This window comes from Crotalus tigris, unplaced genomic scaffold (assembly GCF_016545835.1).
Source record: "Crotalus tigris isolate CLP2741 ecotype Arizona unplaced genomic scaffold, ASM1654583v1 scf7180000018368.3068619, whole genome shotgun sequence".
Lineage (NCBI taxonomy): Eukaryota > Metazoa > Chordata > Lepidosauria > Squamata > Viperidae > Crotalus > Crotalus tigris.
The window spans coordinates 2,134,107-2,152,481 of NW_024096968.1; the positions used below are offsets into that span (position 1 = coordinate 2,134,107).

The 18,375-nt window shown below is 33.9% G+C and overlaps 1 protein-coding gene across 3 annotated transcripts in view; it reads left to right on the forward strand.

Annotated features, from left to right (window-relative positions):
* The first annotated feature begins 1,469 nt into the window (after window positions 1-1,469).
* MYOM1 (myomesin 1) overlaps window positions 1,470-18,375 on the forward strand; it is a 71,408-nt gene continuing 54,502 nt past the window's right edge. For 2 of the 3 annotated variants that reach the window (XM_039351024.1, XM_039351027.1), the window contains exons 1-5: window positions 1,470-1,628; window positions 3,710-4,133; window positions 9,679-9,801; window positions 12,011-12,224; window positions 14,799-14,956. In XM_039351024.1, the coding sequence (XP_039206958.1) occupies window positions 3,748-4,133; window positions 9,679-9,801; window positions 12,011-12,224; window positions 14,799-14,956 (881 nt within the window). In that variant the 5' untranslated portion in view covers window positions 1,470-1,628; window positions 3,710-3,747. The remainder of the gene's footprint in view (window positions 1,629-3,709; window positions 4,134-9,678; window positions 9,802-12,010; window positions 12,225-14,798; window positions 14,957-18,375) is intronic. The other variant, XM_039351026.1, reaches the window with a different exon arrangement.

Below are 18,375 nucleotides of genomic sequence, written 5' to 3' on the forward strand. Positions count from 1 at the left end.
CGGGTAGTTCATTGATTTAATGAGACAGTGTTGGATCAGCTGCAAAAGTATTTTAAAAATGTGGGGGGGGGGAAGCCAACCGGACAAACCTGCTGGACCAGCCACTGGAAGAAATCACTGCAGCATAGTGCCCTGACATATTTAATCAGATAGTTAAACTCAATAATGATGATAATGATAATCACAATTATGATCTACTTCAATGTATCTGTCTTTCAGAGTATGTGTTCCAGATCTAGTGTTAGGAGATACTGTCAAGCTGTTTTGGACTTAACACTTTAGAAAATAATTTCAAATAAATCCTTCTGAGACAAAAAATTTTTTAAAAAGCAGGAAATAGCTGAATTTTGCCTAATTACAAATAAACCGTCCAACCTTTGATTTAAGGCTTCTAATTTGTTTTTATTCCTAATGAAATTGTTTTACTTGATACTATGTTCTTAATTTGGAACCTTATGTTAACAGCTACTCTGAACCTCAGCTTTCACACTGAAAAAAAATATTAAAATCCTAGTAAGGATTTTAGCTCTGTTCTGTAAGCCATTGTCATTATCATTTCGGCACTACTGCATAGTACCAAGCAACAGTTTTTATTCACCTTCTTGTGCTGACCAACATTTCCTCCGACCAATAGTCTAATGCCAAAACCAGAAGGCAGGCAACTTTTCACGCCCATCCTTGCTCTTCTCTGTGCAGGCTTACCTATATGCAGTAAGGGATGGAGAAAGAAAGAAAGAAAGAAAGAGAGAGAGAGAGAGAGAGAGAGAGAGAGAGAGAGAGAGAGAGAGAGAGAGAGAGAGAGAGAGAGAGAAGAAAGAAAGAAAGACAGAAAGAAAGAAAGAAAGAAAGAAAGAAAGAAAGAAAAACACAAGATCACTGTTAGAGGAGTGCCAAAGCTGTTCATCTATTTGGCTGGGAGGAATTGGGGAAATCAAAGCACTATGACATCTTGGGCGGGAAGGGGTGAATCTTAAAAAAGAAGCAGCATGAGGAGGAATTCACACTGTCAACTTGAGGAAGTACAGTACTGCAAAAACAGTGATCACAGCAGCTTCCCTGATGCACACGTCAAATTGATTAATATCAGAGTTAATTGGTTATGCTCTCTGAAACAACTAGGAAACCTGCAACTTTGTGAAAACACAGTTTCCCAACATCGTATGTGAAAGGAGATGTAGATATTTGTCACCAACTGATTTAGCTAAAATCCAATTCTATTCTAAATGGATGTATGAGTGCTATCACATTTCTAAATTAGATTTGTTTTAAAAAAAAGTAGCACAACCACATTTACATTGTTTCTAAGCTATCAGAAAGGATTTAGTTAAGATTGGGAGACAGAAGAGTTGTATCTTAAAGCTGCTGTCATCATATATTTGCAGAAAGATTGTGAGCGTTCTAGCTCCCTCTTTGCTATTGCTATTTTTAACAGCCTTCACAGCCATAAAAGGTTGCGAGTGTTGCTTTCACATTCCAGTGACTGCTGGCATTATTTTTGTTCTGAACTTCGGAGTCCATCCTCAACACAGGTCCTGTCTTCTACTTTGCTGGACTGATCTTTAAGTTGGATTTCTCTCTTCCTCTCATTTATCCGCATACAAGATTGAAATACTGTAATCTGGCTTCTGGTAAGTTTACAGTGTTCATAAATATTGCTCAAATGTATTTGCTATGTATGTTAAACTGTGGACAAAATGCCACTTTTTCTTTCATTTCTAATTCTTGCACAGATGATTGTTACATTTGCCCAATTATTATGAGTTCAGCAGTAGGCCGGGAAATTTCTAGTAATTGTGGTAATAGGCCAAAGGAGTCTTAAAGCTAAATAATAGAAAACTTAGTATTTTACCAATTTAGCTATTAAAATCTTTTAAATATTTTTCATATTAGATATAATGTCTGTAATAAAAAGATTAGCTGAGCAACAAGTATCCTCTACACTTTTGGATTTGTGTTATGAGAAATTTCAATTCTTTTTCAGATTACTAAAGTGCTAATATTCTCTTACACAGAGATTTCAGTATACTTTTAAAATAGATATTATTGTCATCCATTCAAATATAAGAAGTTTTATACTATTTTGTTAGCACTGATATTTTCTATCTTATGTTTTGGTGAAAATAACTATGTCAACCAGTAGTTGTTTCTTTATTAAAATAAATTCACACTATTTTTTTTAAAAAAAAATAAGTTTACTAAACTAAAATTAACAAAATAGATAATAAACTCATCTAATATGTAAAAGTCTGGTGAAAGCGATATCTCAGCATTTTTCCTGAAATATTAAAGAGAGTAGGCTAAAGAAACTCTCAAGAGTTTCACAAACCAGAATCAATGTAAGAAAAGGGCCCATATTGCCATACCAGAAAGGACAGCAGAGCATCTTCAAAAGGCCTTCTTCCAACTGGATAGGTGTATAATCAGAGAAGCAGTTCCTTGGATAGTTTCCATTGTTTGAAGAATTGGATTATCAGTATTTGTTGTTGGGTTGTTGTTTTTTTGCCATATATGGAAAATTAATTTAATGTCCACTAAATTGTATAAAGATGTTTTGAAATCCTTTCTCACAAACCTGTTATATATGGTAAACCTGATGGCAATGCACAGAGTGAATAGTATTTTTAAGCAATGGTCCACAAGGAGGAAAGACTGAAATGAAGGTCAAGAGGCTTAAAAATGTGTGGGATGACATTTTATGTTGGAATCAATACATGGCTCTTGAACAAAATCATAATTGTATAAATCTTCAGCTCCGGAGGCCAATGAATAAAAAGAGACTATTAGTTTCCATTCATCTGGATTAATACTCATAAAAGAAAACCAACATAATAAATAAATCACAGTTAGAATGGTGAATATTTTAAATGTAAACTTTCCCATCCTGCATCTTCGTTTTGCAATAGCTAATCACTGAAAAACTTATCTTTTATGGGAGCTGCTTTTTTATGTTAAGCTTTGATTTAATAGGATTTTACATTAGATTAAATCAGTGGTTCTCAACCTTTTTAATGCCGCGACCCCCAACCGGTCGTAAGTCGAGGACTACTCAACCGGTCGTAAGTCGAGGACTACTCAACTAGTGCACCACCGTTTGCAGAATGGGACTTTTGGCAGACTCAGCAGGGCAGAGACAGCCTGGACAATTCCTAATGGCTTTTGAAAGCCAATAGAATTAGACTCTATTCAAGAGAGTCTATTCTATTGGCTTTCAAAAGCCAATAGAATAAAAGGGAGTAGCACAGCTAAGGAAAAGGGGGGAAAATGGTGCTTGGCGACCCCCGTGAAATGGTCGTTCGACCCCAAATGGGGTCCCGACCCACAGGTTGAGAACTACTGGATTAAATGGATATTTTGTTTTATTTTTAACCAATATCCATTACCCATTTTTTCCCATAGAAACATGTTCAGATTTCAAATCTGCATGTTTAAAAAATAATGGCTGCTCATAAATATGAAGCGAAAAGTATTTTTCATGTAACTGGAATTCTTAAGGCATTATTTGTGAACATTCTAAGATTTATTTACATCCCTGTGAATATTTTGTCCTAAACTCTGATATTGTATAGTGTTTTTTATGTTGTATCTTGGTGGCAGAACTTTTTGGATAAATTCATGGAGAAATATTCATTCGATGGTTTTGCTAAAACCATCAAACATATTGTATGAATTGAGAATAATGACTAACTAGTTATCCTTTTTCTTTTGACAGTTTATCCAAAGTGTGAATTGAGTTAGGAGAAATCCAAAATGTCTTTACCATTCTATCAGAGGCATCATCAGCATTTCGATCAAGCTTATCGTCACAAAGAGCTAGAATCCACACTAAATCAATATCAGAAAGAAGAAAAGCGCAAGTCTGCAATTTATACACATGGCTCTGCTGCCTACAGTCACAGAGGTGCATCAGCTTACCGCCAGGAGTCAGCTTTTTCTGATCAAAAATCCACAGAAGCCAGCCAAGAATTATCAGAAGCTCATGCTCATAAATCTGCAGCTCACAGTAAACGATCTGCAGCTTACAGTCTAGGATCTGAGTTGGTCAATAAGACAGCTGAAGCGTATCATTGTGGATCTGAATTGATCAATAAGAAAGCTGAAGCATATCGTCTTGGATATAATACATACAGCCGCGGGTAGAGTAAAATCCAATTTTATGTAGTATGGTAGCTTTTCATCCATTTTTACTTCCTCAGGATCAAATTTTGTGATAATAAATATTTTTGGCGACAATAAGCTTTCTCAGATTACCATTTTACAAAATGTTTCTTTCTGTTTTTGTATTCCTTAAATATTAATTTGATTTGTAAAATCATTTATGTGCCTTGATGTACATTACAATGGATGGTATATCATCAGAGTCAAAAAGCAATCTGTTGACGGCACTTTGACCAGTTATGCAGTGTGTGGGTTTGAGTGAGGAAGAGGAGAAACATTACTCATCTTAGCCATTTTTTCCCTCATTCAGAGCACTCAGCACAGCTGCTTTTCTGGCTATGGAAAGAAAGGTTATAAATCTTCCTCTGGGTGGAAAAATAATTTAGTCAAATATTTGATTATAAATAAAATAGCTGGAGGAGAAATTTTCTGTTTAGTGGTTCTCCTGTATTCTAGCTCAGACTCATAATCTCATTGCTGTTTTTCTGAAGGAGAAAAATATTACAGAAATGTTGCATATACTTTTTGTATTATGCTTATTTTGGCTTTGAATTCATAAGATTTAACACTGTGATTTATTCCATAATGTTACAGTCAGAAAAATTAAAGACAATTCCTCTATTGGTGTTGTCAAAGAAACAGAAATAAAAAGAAGAAATTGAACTTAACTAATGTTTGAATTATATCAGTGACTGTCAATGACTACAGTCGTTTTATCTAAAGATGAGGAAAGACAAATTGTTTTTTTACCCTTACTTGAGTTCATATTTTATTCTGATAATTTGGTGCTAGCAGTTGAAATCCAATACAATAAGGAAATACAATGCAAGTGTTCAATCTCTCAGCAGATTTAAAAGAAAATGATTTTTTTCCTGAAGTGATTAACTTATTTGCTGTAGATGGATTTAAGCTTAGGTGAGCCCAGTATCGACCTCTTTAATTGAATTATTGATACCATTAAACATATCATCACATTTATTATTTAAGTAGCTGTGTTATTTCAGCTTGAAAATAGTTTTAATGGTAGATGCACAAAAATTAACTGGATTATTTAATAGCAAGAATTTGTGACTAGTTTAGTCACAATTATGTGGCAAGAAAGATAGGAAGATAAATTCCTTACTTGCAGTCCAAATATTATTTATTATTCGTTCTTCATGTCTTTTATTTCTAAACTTTTTTGCCCTGTTGTAGAAATATTTCTTTTCTTCTATAATATAAAAATTCATTTAAAAAAGTGTTAGTTTTTGGTTGTTACAGTAATTTCTTGATCATATGGCAAATATTACAATATTTCTGTGCTTTGGCCAGAAGGGAAACCCCCAGTTCACCAGACTGAATGTAACTTGAAGAAGTTCCTTTTGGCATGTCATGAACTAGTCATCAGCTGAGATGGAGAGAAAGAGGAGTGAGAGGAATTTAGATATTTGACTCCTAATTAATTTGTCCTGCAGGCTTAGAACCAGTTTACATTTTTCAGCTGCCTCATGGTGAATGTTTTAAATTGCTTGATTTGATAGATTTTATAATGTGGTGAGTAGTCGATGAGTAAAGCAATGGTTTCTGACTTTTAGAGGCCTGTGGCCCTATTTGAATGCTTATCTTGTAGGAGTAATTCATCTGTTAGTATTACAAGTCTGCTGCCATTTGCTTTCTGGTTTGTCCAAAAGTAACACTCATGGGAAAGTGCCTGGTCCCAAAAGAAGATTTCTAAGAAGTTCAATGCAAGACCTAGGTTGGCATTCTTGTTTCCCTTCCAAAACATTATTTTCTACAGTAACAGAGTCTGCCAAATATATATTTAATAGAAAGAGAGCTCAGCACAAATAAGAAAATCACCTTCAGGATACATTGAATAAAGAGGATTGTACTTAGACTTCAAAAGCCTTATTTGCCTAGTTAAAGTGCAATCAAACAATAATACATTAATACTTAACAAAATATTCAATGATAATATGTTCTATGTGCCTTTCCAGATCCCTGAACTTAACTTTTAGGAGTAACAGGAACAGTGGTGGAATTCAAATATGTGAACAACTGTTTCTCTGTGTGGATGCTACTTCCAGAAGTCCATTCTGGGCCTGAGCAACAAAAAATTAGCTACCAGTTCTGCCGAAGTGGTGCAAGCCAGCTGAACAGGAACCTCTCCATCCCATTTTTGTTTTTTTAAAAAAACAAAAACAAAACATGTTTATTTAAATATTTGGCTTGCCCAGTTATAGTATACTATTCCTTTCCTTAGAATGTTTATAGCCCCATAGATATTCCAATCCTAGAAAGATGATGGTTAGCTGGAAGACAGTTCTTTGCTTACCATTAAAATCAATGGGACTTCGGTCATATGTAAGTTGTTTATTGATTTCCATGGAGCTGACTTTCTATTTCTTAGTAAGATTAACTGCAAATTAGGAATCTAAATTAAAATATATGTAAAATAAATACAGGTAAAAATTCAAAAGAAAAAAAATCACAGTGGATCCATGATTTATTTATTTTTAATTATCTTATAAACTAATGAAAAACATAAACATTTATTATATTGTGACAAATTAAATAGTGCTTAAGGACCTACAAATTTGTCTTTTAGTTTACAGACAAAGATTGACAGGGTTATTCATTAGAAAAATTTGAAAATATTAATAATATTTACCATATTTTACGGCGTATAAGACGACTTTCTAAAGCATGCAAATTGTCTCCGAAGTTGAGGGTCGTCTTATATGCTGAGTCGTCTTATACTCCGGAAAATACGGTATATCTGGATTATTAGGAATGAAAAAATAATTAAGTTTCTCAATTTTCAGAAACAGATTTCAAACTCTTACTCATCAGCTAAGGATATGCAACTAAGGTTCTGTAAAATAATATTTCCCCAAGGAAGATTCTTTCATTGCTCTCTCATTTCAAGGAGAGTTGTTTTATGTATTTTTCCAGTCCAAACCTAGTTCTTTCAAGTAGATTTCTGATTTTCAGGGATTACAGGAGTGGTAAAATTTGATCTTTGTCTGGAAAAACAGATTTTTTTAAACCAGCATTAAAATATTTGCACTTTTGTGCTTCTCCTCTAGAAGAAATGTTGGTTACACTGTATAGTGATAAAGATGCAATAGTACATTCCTTGAAAAAAAATAGGACTTCTTGGTAAATATATTTCAATAATTCTCTCAGTTTGCCTGTGGAAACTGTCCTTTATAATTAGCATTATAAAAATTATTATAGATTGTAATTACCCAACAGAAGCTTGGGTAGGAATAGATTGGAAACTAAAGCATAAATATGAACAATAACATGGTTTTCACTGCAAGCAAATGCAAGCTTGCATCAGTAAAATGTTTTAAATTTTTATCTTCAGAAAACAAAGTGGAAATTAAAGAATAGTATAAAGAACTTGCTATATCCAATTTTTCAGTATATGTGCATTTATGATTTATCTCTGCAGTGCAAAATAATTAATTCATTGAAAACATGGCTTTGTATTTTTAAGACACTATATTTGTTTTGAGTATTCCCACATCAGTATTGAAAATTAAACTATGTAAATAATGTGTAGAGTGGGTACTCCATCCATGATGTTGGGACTGAAGGCCTAGAAAGGGAAATGCTGCAATATACGCATTTTAATATAAAGTGTTGGAATCATAGCTAAGTACTTTAATATGAATATATTATAAATATTACTTATTACAATGTGTACCAAATATCTGTCAAACCATTAATCAATTTTAAAAAAAAGTGAAGCAGGAGATCTATGCTTGGCCATCGTTTCTCCCCTATAAATTTTACTCTCTACCCAAACTATGCCTTGTGGTACAGAAATGGCAGCCAGAATCTCATGCAAGTTACTCATGTTTTATATATTTTTACATATTTTTTTCTTGTAAGTTTATTTTGAGTGTTTCTTAAGACATAATTCAAGACACAACAATGCTTAGAGCTGGCTTTATGCTAAATTCAATAAAAACACTGGCCTAGGGCGAGTATCAAAAGTAGGAGGTTCAATGCTGCCCCTCTGTCTGAATCTTTATAAAAATAGAAATCTTTTAATTGGTAGGAGATGTCCTGAGGCCCATATACCCTGAAGCTGACACTGTTTACAATATCACTGTTTTTATTCCAAAACCCATCAAGAACAGTATAATCTATGGCATTCTTCACTTCTGCTGATCGTAAAATGCTGAGAATAGGTTGCAAGGAATATCATTTAACAATTATCTTCATCAAAGTCTTCACACAAGTCCTGCACTGGAAGCAACACCTCCCTGCCCAGCTCCATGCAAAACAGAAATAGAATAAACTGCTTGCAGACTCCTTTTTCTGTTTTACAATATGCCTTCCAAATCAGACATTTATGTAGTTTGCTTCTCATTTATTAGTATCAGCCTGAGGCAAGAATTCACATTTTATTACTACAAGAATTGTTTAAGCAGCAGTGAAATTATGTGTGAGAGAAAGGCACAAGAAATAGGTGGCATATACGAATGTGGGTAAAAAATGAATAATATTGAATTTAGTAAGTAGGAAGGACAGTAATTAAGGCTGAAAATTCCAGAATTAACACAGTAGTTGCATAAAATCTGAGCTACAAAAATCTAGACTTGTAAATAGCAGCAAAAAATAACCATAATTAAAATATGTTTAATCTTTAAACATTCCATTTAATAAATACATATTAGCGTAGGAGGGATATATATTTTAAGTAGTATGTTATTTTTTATACTTCTTTACTCTTGCTTTTCTTTCCTTTTTTCTACTGTTTTATTTATTTTTTAAGAACTGTAAAAGTGTGAGATGGTTCATATGGAAAAATAGAGTTAAATTCTTAAATGTAATTAATTTTTGAGAAACTCTTAACCAGTAAGAATATCTAGAATTTGGTGGGAGAAACAAATTAAAATAAAGACTGTAACGGGATCTATGGTAAGGCAACCAGAATGATTGGATAGAAAAGAAATATTATATTGATGTGATTGTTATTTTTAGGACTATTGGGAAAATTATATATTTAATTGTTATCTATCAAAACAATAAGAACTGTGTTAACTCAATGTTTGCAGAAGAGGATATTTTGGGAAAAGAGGAAATCAACTAAAACTATTATGTGGATTATGGATTATAGAAATCAATTGTTAGTGATTTTTTTACAAATGTAACCCAGACAACACACTGTTCGCCAATTATTAAGTAATTAATTTTTTTTAAAAAATCAATAAAATATATTACAAAAAAATAGCAGCAAAAAAAAATTGTAATCTGGTTGTCTGGAATTTTAAAGCTCAGATATGTTATACTATAAAAAAAATAAGAACATTGAATTCCATGAGATATTTCTGAGATCGGGATTCTTTTAATGTTGTATAGCTACCTGGAAAAAGCAACTTGGGTATGGGAATGAAAAATATATTGCTGAGTTAAAGACTATTAATGCCTTCTGACATCCTACTTCCATTGTGTTCAAGTTGCATTACAGTAGATAACATTAAGGCAGATGTCTTTAAAAGACTAATAATATGACTTTTCTTTCAGAAGTCTGGTAGAAGATCATACTCTAAAGTTGAGTCCTAAAGCAAAGAGAGCTAAGCAAAGTGTATTGTCAGAAGAAAAAGAAAACACTATTGTTGACTATGTTGTCCCTGTGTTCACTGGAAGGTATGTCTCTTTAGTGCTGTTTTGTGAATAGGACAAAAAAAATGACTGAGATAAAGAGTGAAGAAAATGTTTACAGCTTTATAATGGCTTCATTGCGAAATATAACCATATAATTAAATTCCTAATGATCTTGATATTGCACATATAAGTGCACAGATAGTGGGGTTGATTTAAAATACAATCTCCCTGACATTAGCCATAAATAGTGCAATCCTATGTATGTTTCCTTTGAAGTAATTCTTGAGTCTTTATCCTTAAGAATCTGCTTATTCATATGTGATATTTCAATTATGAATGAATAATTGAAAAGTAAAGGAATCAACAAAATAGAGGAAACAGAAAGATAACGGCACTACAACTAAACTAAATACTGTCTTTTAAGTATCTCACTGTCCTGCATTTTCTGTGATATTTTTAATAGAAAAATGGAGTCCTTTGTCAATATAAACATATCAGAAGATATATTTGAGTTGTATTGAGTTTGAACTTGAATTTAACCAAATTATAAAAAGTTGATGGGTCTGAAATTTACAGAGGAGGCTATATTTTCGACAGAAATTGCTACTGAAATCTTGAATTCTTTAATAAGCAATATGATCAAATTTGCATTGTTTTATAATGACATTTTTTAGGGGAAAAGTTCTTAAAATTATGCAAATAGCTAAGAATTCTAATTTAGATCAGAAAAGATCTATCTTCTGTATATTCAGTTTAGAATTATGTTAAATCAGTATATTCATTATAATACAAGAGAAGCTGTCTTTTGCTTTTTCATACATGCCACACATATATATTATATTCGTCTCATTTTTCTAATTTTTATTATATATAATTGAATAAGAAAATATTGCAGTAGTATCCAAGATTATTAGACCAAAAACCATTTATTTAATGGTTAGACATACCTGAACAACAAGCAGGTTTTTCAAAATCATTTAAATTTGTTCAGTACATAATGTTAAAAATAGAGAAATAGCAATAGCATTTAGACTTATATACTGCTTCACAGTGCTTTATAGCCCTCTCTAAGTGGTTTACAAAGCCAGCATATTGTCCCTAACAATCTGGATCCTCATTTACCAACCTCGGGAGGATGGAAGGTTGAGTCAACCTTGAGCGGATGAGAGCTGGTGAGAGTTACTGAATGGCATTATCTGAAAGTATAACTATTATTATGCTAATATTCCAAAGGTATCGTTCAGTTATCTGATTTAATATGTAAATCTGCCATTCTGCTCTCTCTGGCTAAAGATTAAAGTCTTTAAGGATTGCATTCAGGATCAGCCTAAATGTTTGGCACTTCATCTCAAGAAAAGTTTTCTGTATCTCTTCTAATTGCTCAGTGTTTGAATGAATGTTTAGAATGACATGGATAGCCATTTCATAACTTTGAAATTCAGAGTAAGCATATTTGTCAACTATATAGTGATAAATTATGTATGTGGATTTTACTGCAATACAGACACATTTCAATGAATTGGCTTTGTGTTAAAAATATTGATAAAGAATGAAAAGAATACAACATTGGATATACAGATGAATATATATATATATATATATATATATATATATATATATATATATACACATACATACACATACACACACATGTGAAGATTTGCTTATACTCAATAACTGCAGCTGCTAACTGAAAAGCTAAATAAGTAGCCCATTACTCTTGCCTTTTCCAATTCCAGGTGCTAGCCTTCTAAACAACTGCTTGCTGCATTCAAAGTTTAGTCTTCATTATGATTTATATTGTGGAAGTATATTACTTTGATACTGAAATATATGTATAGCAGATCTAAAAGTCTAATAACTATAATGTTTTTAAAAAGAACCAAGCTAGTCTGATATACAGTAGACTTTCATAACATTGGCGTTTTGTACAAGTATTGGTATCTTTTCATATTTACCTTTATTTTCTTAAGCTGAAGAGACAATAAGATGATAACTAATATTTTTCAAGGAAATCATGTAAAACAGCTTCTCCACGCCACAGCATATTATGCAGAAAATTGGGCTAAAATTTGTGTCATCCACAAACTTCATTCCTGACTCTTACATCAACAGCACAAATTAGGAAAAATTGATGTGGAAAGTCCATTGCCTAGATACATTCAGTGAATATATTTAACTGATTTTTGTTAAGATTTACATAAAATGTCTTATTTTCCAGTATGCAATGGATTTTTTTTAATTATTGCAGAGAAAACTATATTACTGGAATTACAGATAAAGAAGAAGAAAGAATTAAGGAAAGTGCTGCCTATATTGCCAGAAGGAATCTCTTTGCTGCTGGGGAAGGGGTTACTGCAACCAAAAAGAAAATTTCCTCTTCTGTAGAAAAAGAAGAATATGAGAAAAAATCAAGAAAAGTAGCAATACGGGAGACAGCTGAGAAATTGGCTTTTAAAAAAACGGTATTAAATTACTCATTCATTAATGTGATAATGAAGTGAGGCTTTGTTGTTTACTGTTGTTAAAAAATATCAAAATACAGGATACGGTTACCAAGGTAAGCCATTATTATTGTTATTGTACATCTCTTTGATTAAGAGTGGGGGGGGATTAAACATTATTTCTGAACCATTATAATTTAAAACATTTGGCAGGGTTCAGTATCTAAATATGAAATGTAGGATATATTTTTCAGGTATTGCTTCTGTTTCTCTACAGCAGTGGTCGACCCCCAACCGGTCATAAGTCAAGGACTACTCAACCGGTCGTAAGTTGAAAGCCAATAGAATTAGACTCTATTCAAGAGAGTCTATTCTATTGGCTTTAGAAAGCCAATAGAATAAAAGGGAATAGCACAGCTAAGGAAAAGGGGGGAAAATGGCAGACTGCATTGTTTGGAGACCCCCGTGAAATGGTTGTCCGACCCCAAATTGGGTCCTGACCCACAGGTTGAGAACCACTGCTCTACAGATAAAAATGATAGAATTATACATCTATAAGGGCGGATAGATACGGATCCGCCCTTATAGATGTATCCTATCTGTTCTCTCCGAGAAAAACTCCAGCATCTTTCTTGGCACTTGCTGAAGGGCAAGAAGGATCAGTTTCCCATCCCCAGTACTCTCTTTTTTTAAATAAAAGGAATTCCCTCCTGTTGAAGCCAATAAATAAATCAATGCCAGCTCCAGAACTGCTGTAGACTGTTTTTTGGCTTGGAGTGTGAGTGAGCATACCAAAAGGATTTTGCAACCAGCAGAACTATTCTCCTAACTGGCTCGTGCTGTGGCCAATTTCTGACCCTTCTATATTTCACTTCATGTAAGGGATCCTGGAGGCTAATGTTGGGAGAAACAAATACTAATATTTCCATAATTTCATAGTCATATTTCTCTTTTACTTGGCGTCATTGCTTCCTTTAAGTCTTTAAACATCTGCAAAATGCAAAAGCAGTAATAAGATTTCTGCTCTGAGAAAAGAAAGGAAAATTTTGGCCTGTAACTTCAACCGCATGTTTCCCATGCTGTCCTCACCTCTTTCTTAAGCCAACTTCAAAAATACCCGTTCCAAATGCAGAGAGTTGGCAGTGGAGCTAGGGTGTGGTCAGTCCAGATCATGGCCAATACAAGACCTGAATGGTCATTTCTTTGCTTCTTTCCCTTCCAACCCATGCAGAGAAGGCACCTCATTGGCTGATTTAGTGCCACTTCTTCTTTTCAGAGATTGTTCCCTTTTTACTAGGTGCTATTCCATGTGCCTTTTTTTTAAATCTTTCCCAGTTGTTTTTGTACATGGATGCCTTCTCTTCTCACATTATGTCCTTTTACTCCAATCCAGACTTTTTCTTCTCCCCCCCCCCTCCCCTTATGGTACTGTCCTAACTTTGTCACCACAAGATGAATGCAGCAGGAAAAAGGTTTCTTTTTCATTCCTACATCTTCCTGCAGATGCATGGAAGCTTTGTAATAAGGAAGAGTTGATAGCTTAGCTTCAAAAAGCAAAGCAGCAACTACAGAAGCAGCTTGAATATTCTTTGAAAAATGAGGAAGGGAAGCTTTGCAGTACAGTACAGTACTGAAAGCAGGACCTGGGAAAGCAAAGAGAGCATGCTTTGCCTAGACTGGGTAGAAAGGAAAGGGTGCCCACTGGAAAATGGATCATGAGCTTCCAGAAGTAAGAATGGTTCATGGTAAATTGTAAACACTGCATTTTAAAGGGTTTTTGTTTTTTGTTTTTTTGTTTTTGTTTTTAAAAAGGGGGAGATACTAATCAGGAGAGAACATAGCAACCCAATAGTGGCACAGTGTAATGATTAGCTGCTGGAGGGCAAGGAGCTTGCCAGGCAGCACAGCCATTGGCAGACAAGGCTGCATCTAGATTAGAACAAAATGCTGAAGACCATCAACTCTGAAGGTCCTAAAGCAACAGAAAACATCAATTTGAATCAAAGCTGGAACACTGGTATGGGAAACCTTTGCAATTCCCTGAGACTGGGAGTGGGATGGGGAAGTGAGAGGAAGAGGAGGAGGAGGAGGATATAATCTGTTTCTGCACTAAGGAAGTGATAGGCAGTCCATTCTAAGTTTGCCCAGAATCTAAATCTGGAGAAAGCAAGAAGGAACGGATGGAAACTAATCAAGGAGAGAAGCAACCTAGAACTAAGGAGAAACTTCCTGACAGTTAGAACAATTAACCAGTGGAACAACCTGCCTCCACAAGTGGTGAATGCTCCAACATTGGAGGTTTTTAAGAAGAGACTGGACGGCCATTTGTCTGAAATGGTATAGGGTTTCCTGCCTGAGCAGGGGGTTGGACTAAATTACTTCCAAGGTCCCTTCCAACTATTATTATTATTATTATTATTGAAAAAAAATGTTTAAATAGCACATTGAAAATTACAATAATACTGTATCATATACTTATGACATATTTCACAACTATATTTCATATAGTAATCTACATCAAAGCTAAGATTTATTTATTAGGAAACTAGTGCAAGTCTAGAGGATGATGTTTAAGGTGAAATGTTTGTCTTACAGTTAACAGAGACACAGGAATTCCACAGAAAGTTAAATGAAGATAGTCTGCTACATGCTCCTGAATTTGTTATCAAACCTCGTTCACACACTGTCTGGGAAAAACAGAATGCCAGGTTGAACTGCACTGTGAGAGGTTGGCCAGAACCTCGTGTTACATGGTATGCTTGTCTGTTTATCAGCATTATAAGTTAATGAAGTAATGCATTTAGAATAGGTTAACATAAAGTTTACTATAAATACTGTATTGAGAAGTAATCAAATTCAACTCTTAACATTATCTAGTGAATTTTTGCATGCTTAAAGTAATTCACACATTATTATATAAATTAAAAAAACATTTCACATTTTTACTTTAATTCAGTAAATATATTCATTGTGGGTTATCTTACTACTGCTATATCTTAGATATATCTTATTCCTGCAGAAGACTTGAGAATAATGGTATCATTAAGTATGCTATAACACAACAATTAACTTTTGCCTCAACACAATAATTAATTCTAAGTAAGAGTGTTCCAAACCACACTATGAATAATATTTGCATAATTTATCCATTTATGTTTCTATATTGAATATCCACTCATTTCAAGGGAGAAATCTATATCTATTTTGTGTGCACATATTGGCAACCACATTGACAAGAGTCAGAGCTTTCGAGTGCGAAAAAAATTTCAAGTGTTAATGATTTGAATGAGGAGGAAATTCATGTTTGATATAAATTTATCAGACTGCACTTCTTGAATCAATATGCACACTGAACACTGTAGCAGTTTGATTTTGGCACTACTGAATTTTGTAGCATAATTTGCCAATTAACAAGCATTTATTTCGGAAAAAGGTATGTTCCAAATACATTTATATTAAGAAAAGTTTGCAAATCTGACAGTATAAAGTGAAAGGCATTACATTTGTGTATTTTAGGAGGAATGTATACAAAAGGTTATATATTTAAAACATAAATGCAACTTGATGAAGAAATAAGAAAAAAAATCCTTTCAAGGTCAGAAATACGAGAACATGATTAATTTGGCATAGTGATATCTGATCCAAATAAAAGTAGTGGTCTCATTATTCTTCTCAGTTATTTTTGACTTCATAGCATGCCTGGAATATAATGTGAGAATGTGAATGATTTAAATCTGCATCCCTCCAATATTGTTATACAGCTACATCCAAGAACTGAATTCACTTTAAATTAAATTAGCAATAAATGTATCCATTTAGATATGTGTATGGAATGTGATGCAGTACTTTCCTTTAAATTGTGGTAACACTGAATATTTAAGTTTTGGTCCTATTTATCTAGGAATTCAGTGTGATTTGCTATTGACTGAAACATGTAGAGAATTGTATTTTAAGTACTTAGTTATCAGTGGAAAGAATGAGCATCAGACAGGTGTTTGCTTTGGAATATGAAATGAAATCTGATAACTCTTGCTTAACATTTGTTAAGTAGATCTCATTCACATGCTTGACACAAACAGCACTTATACAACCTGGAAATGTGATAAAAGTTGTGAACCCTTAATGTTCTCAGCTGAATAAATATTATATAGTGAATTATATTACATTCAATCATGTTCTTTTATTAGCTTTACTGGGAAAAATATGGAAAACCCATATTATTTGTGAGTCCAGCTATATGTTTGAACTGCTAATAATAAGAGTAAATGTGTTGCAGTTCCAAATTAGCAAATGACTTTCCTCTTCTGGGTGCTAAAAGTATGTGACTTTTATTTCATGTCATAAATAAAATTGTGTTCCTTAAAATAAGCTAAACACGAAGAAGAAACATGTTGGATCCAGTACATGTCAGATCCAGTAGCTTCTAAAGTACCAGAAAAGTAAGCTGATGGGTTTACAGAATTGTTCATGATGTAAAATGATGCAGGAAGAAAGAAACCCAAAATTTAAGTCAGATATTGTGTTGTTGACTTTAATACATAAGTTCTTAATTGCAGTTTGCTTCTAGAACTGCTATTCTGCAAACCATTGACAAAAAAGTGTCAATTATTACATCTTGGACAATATTGATCCAAACGTAATAAAGGTTTCTGCTAAAGCTGACATTAGTAGATTTGGTCTTTCAGATAATTTACATTTACATTCATATGCCTTAGACCTGGGCAATGATTAGAAATTATGGGAGCTACACCCTAAAAATGTTTGAAGGGCAGTAGAGGGCCTATTTCTCAGTATGAGGATGCTCTGAAGATCAGGAAAGAGCTACAGCAGGGGTCCTCAACCTGCGGGCGTTGCATGTGGTTGCAGCCCCATTTGTGTGTGCACACACACGCACACATAAAATGTTTTCCCTTCCCTTTCCCTCCGGTCCGCCAACCGAGAAAGGTTGGAGGCCTCTGAGCTACAATGCTTTGTGAAGGGATTTTTGTAATCATTCATCCCATTTCAGTTCCCCACTCTTAAAATAGTTTTAATTGACATTAGGAAAAGAGATGGGAAGAAAAGATGAAATGATACTTCCTAATATATTTCTCAGTTTCCAGGGATTATCCTGCAATTGTTGATTTTCAAAACAAAAAAAGATTTGAACTTGTAATCACTGATTTCTGAACCATATTCTGCTTGACTAATATTGTGGGAATGTGGGAATCCAACCTTATTTAAAGAGATAAACTGGACAGAAATGGGGGAAGAGTAGGGGAATATGTATACTATTCTCAATTTCTAGAAAATGCAGAAGATCTCAAATTACTACAATGAGATTTCATTATATTGGTGATTTGAAACTTCTGCAATCTTAAAAGAATTAACTATAATTGTTGCTTTTTAGAAAACTAACTTAATTTTGAGGTTCTGAGTGCATTTTTAGGTTTCTTGCAATTGTGATTTTGCACTTCTGTTTAAGCCCTGGACTTTTTAAGATTCTCGGAGTCTCAGAGGTTTGTTTGAGCACTAACCTTTTTCCACATTTTCCACATTTTCATCTTGTGCATTTCTTTATTGAAATTATGAGCTCTAGTACCTAGATAGAAACCTGACATAACACTTGCATTGTTTTTTAACTGATTGATTTTGATTGATTATGTAAGTCATTTCTGATTTATCCCTAACCTGATCATTCAAGTCTCCCAATGGTGTCCCTATAACCACCGTAGCTTTTCTTTTTCTGTATTGCAACATCAGCAAGTAGACATCCCAAAGGCTTTAATCCAGCATCACCATAAAGACCATTAGTACTGCAGGATCCAGTCTGGGTCAGTCACTGGGACCAGAGATTTAGTCTTCCAAGCTGTTGGACTCGTGCTGGAGCCCATCCTGAGGGAACTTCTCTCTCACTAGAATGTGTGCTTTGGGTTATTCTATGTGTGATATTTATATGGTATTTATATGGCAATAACTAAAAAGCCACACAGAACCAGGCACAATATAAATACCACACACAGAATAACTCAAAGCAGTAACCCCCAACCTGTGGAGAGACTTTTTCCATGGACCAGAGGGGGGCATATTTTTGCATGCTGCCTGCATCCCATGGATGGAACTTTGCTTGTTTACGCAGCCCAGTTTCTGGCATGCCACCACCTGGTGCCAGTCCACGGATCGGGGGATGAAG